Source organism: Penaeus monodon, chromosome 24, assembly GCF_015228065.2.
Source record: "Penaeus monodon isolate SGIC_2016 chromosome 24, NSTDA_Pmon_1, whole genome shotgun sequence".
Taxonomy (NCBI): domain Eukaryota; kingdom Metazoa; phylum Arthropoda; class Malacostraca; order Decapoda; family Penaeidae; genus Penaeus; species Penaeus monodon.
In genome coordinates, this window is record NC_051409.1 from 11,493,793 (window position 1) to 11,494,318 (window position 526).

A 526-nucleotide genomic window follows, 5' to 3' on the forward strand; every position below is an offset into this window, starting at 1 on the left:
TGGAAGCTAACAGTTAAGAAATTGTTGTGTAGCCTCACCTGAGCATGCATAAACATATGCATATCATTTGGGGTTTAACTGGCTATACACATATTCATAATACATGTAATGTTAGCATTCAATGACTTGACTTCATCATTACCTTCGTTCCTGTATTTTCGTTGTCCTTCATCACCATCTTATCCTTGGCACGCTGGATCAGCAAAGGTTGCTCTTGTAGTGTGAGGCCCTCCAGCTTTGTGAGGACGTCATCGCATTCTTCTACAGGGCCCGTGAATCGCAGAAAGGCAAATCCATTCCTCCCACGCCAAGTGATGTCAATGGGCCTGACATCTCGACCTTGCAGGGCTTCCTTGAGCTCACGCACTCTGCAGATGAACAACGGTTTTGAATTATGGAATAATAACTACAAAAATAACAGCTTGCAACTGATATGTAGCTTACATTTTTTGAGAAATTAAAACTGCTAGCAATGAGTAGATAGTAGTCACAAATACTTATTCATAGAACATGAAAAGTGTTATAA

General features: G+C 40.5%; 1 protein-coding gene across 3 annotated transcripts in view; it reads right to left on the reverse strand.

Annotated features, from left to right (window-relative positions):
* Nucleotides 1-526, reverse strand: part of LOC119588580 (methenyltetrahydrofolate synthase domain-containing protein-like) — a gene marked incomplete in the record, with an annotated part of 56,358 nt that overhangs the window by 19,658 nt on the left and 36,174 nt on the right. For all 3 annotated transcript variants that reach the window (XM_037937222.1, XM_037937220.1, XM_037937221.1), the window contains 1 exon segment: nucleotides 143-368. In XM_037937222.1, coding sequence (XP_037793150.1) covers nucleotides 143-368 — 226 coding nt within the window.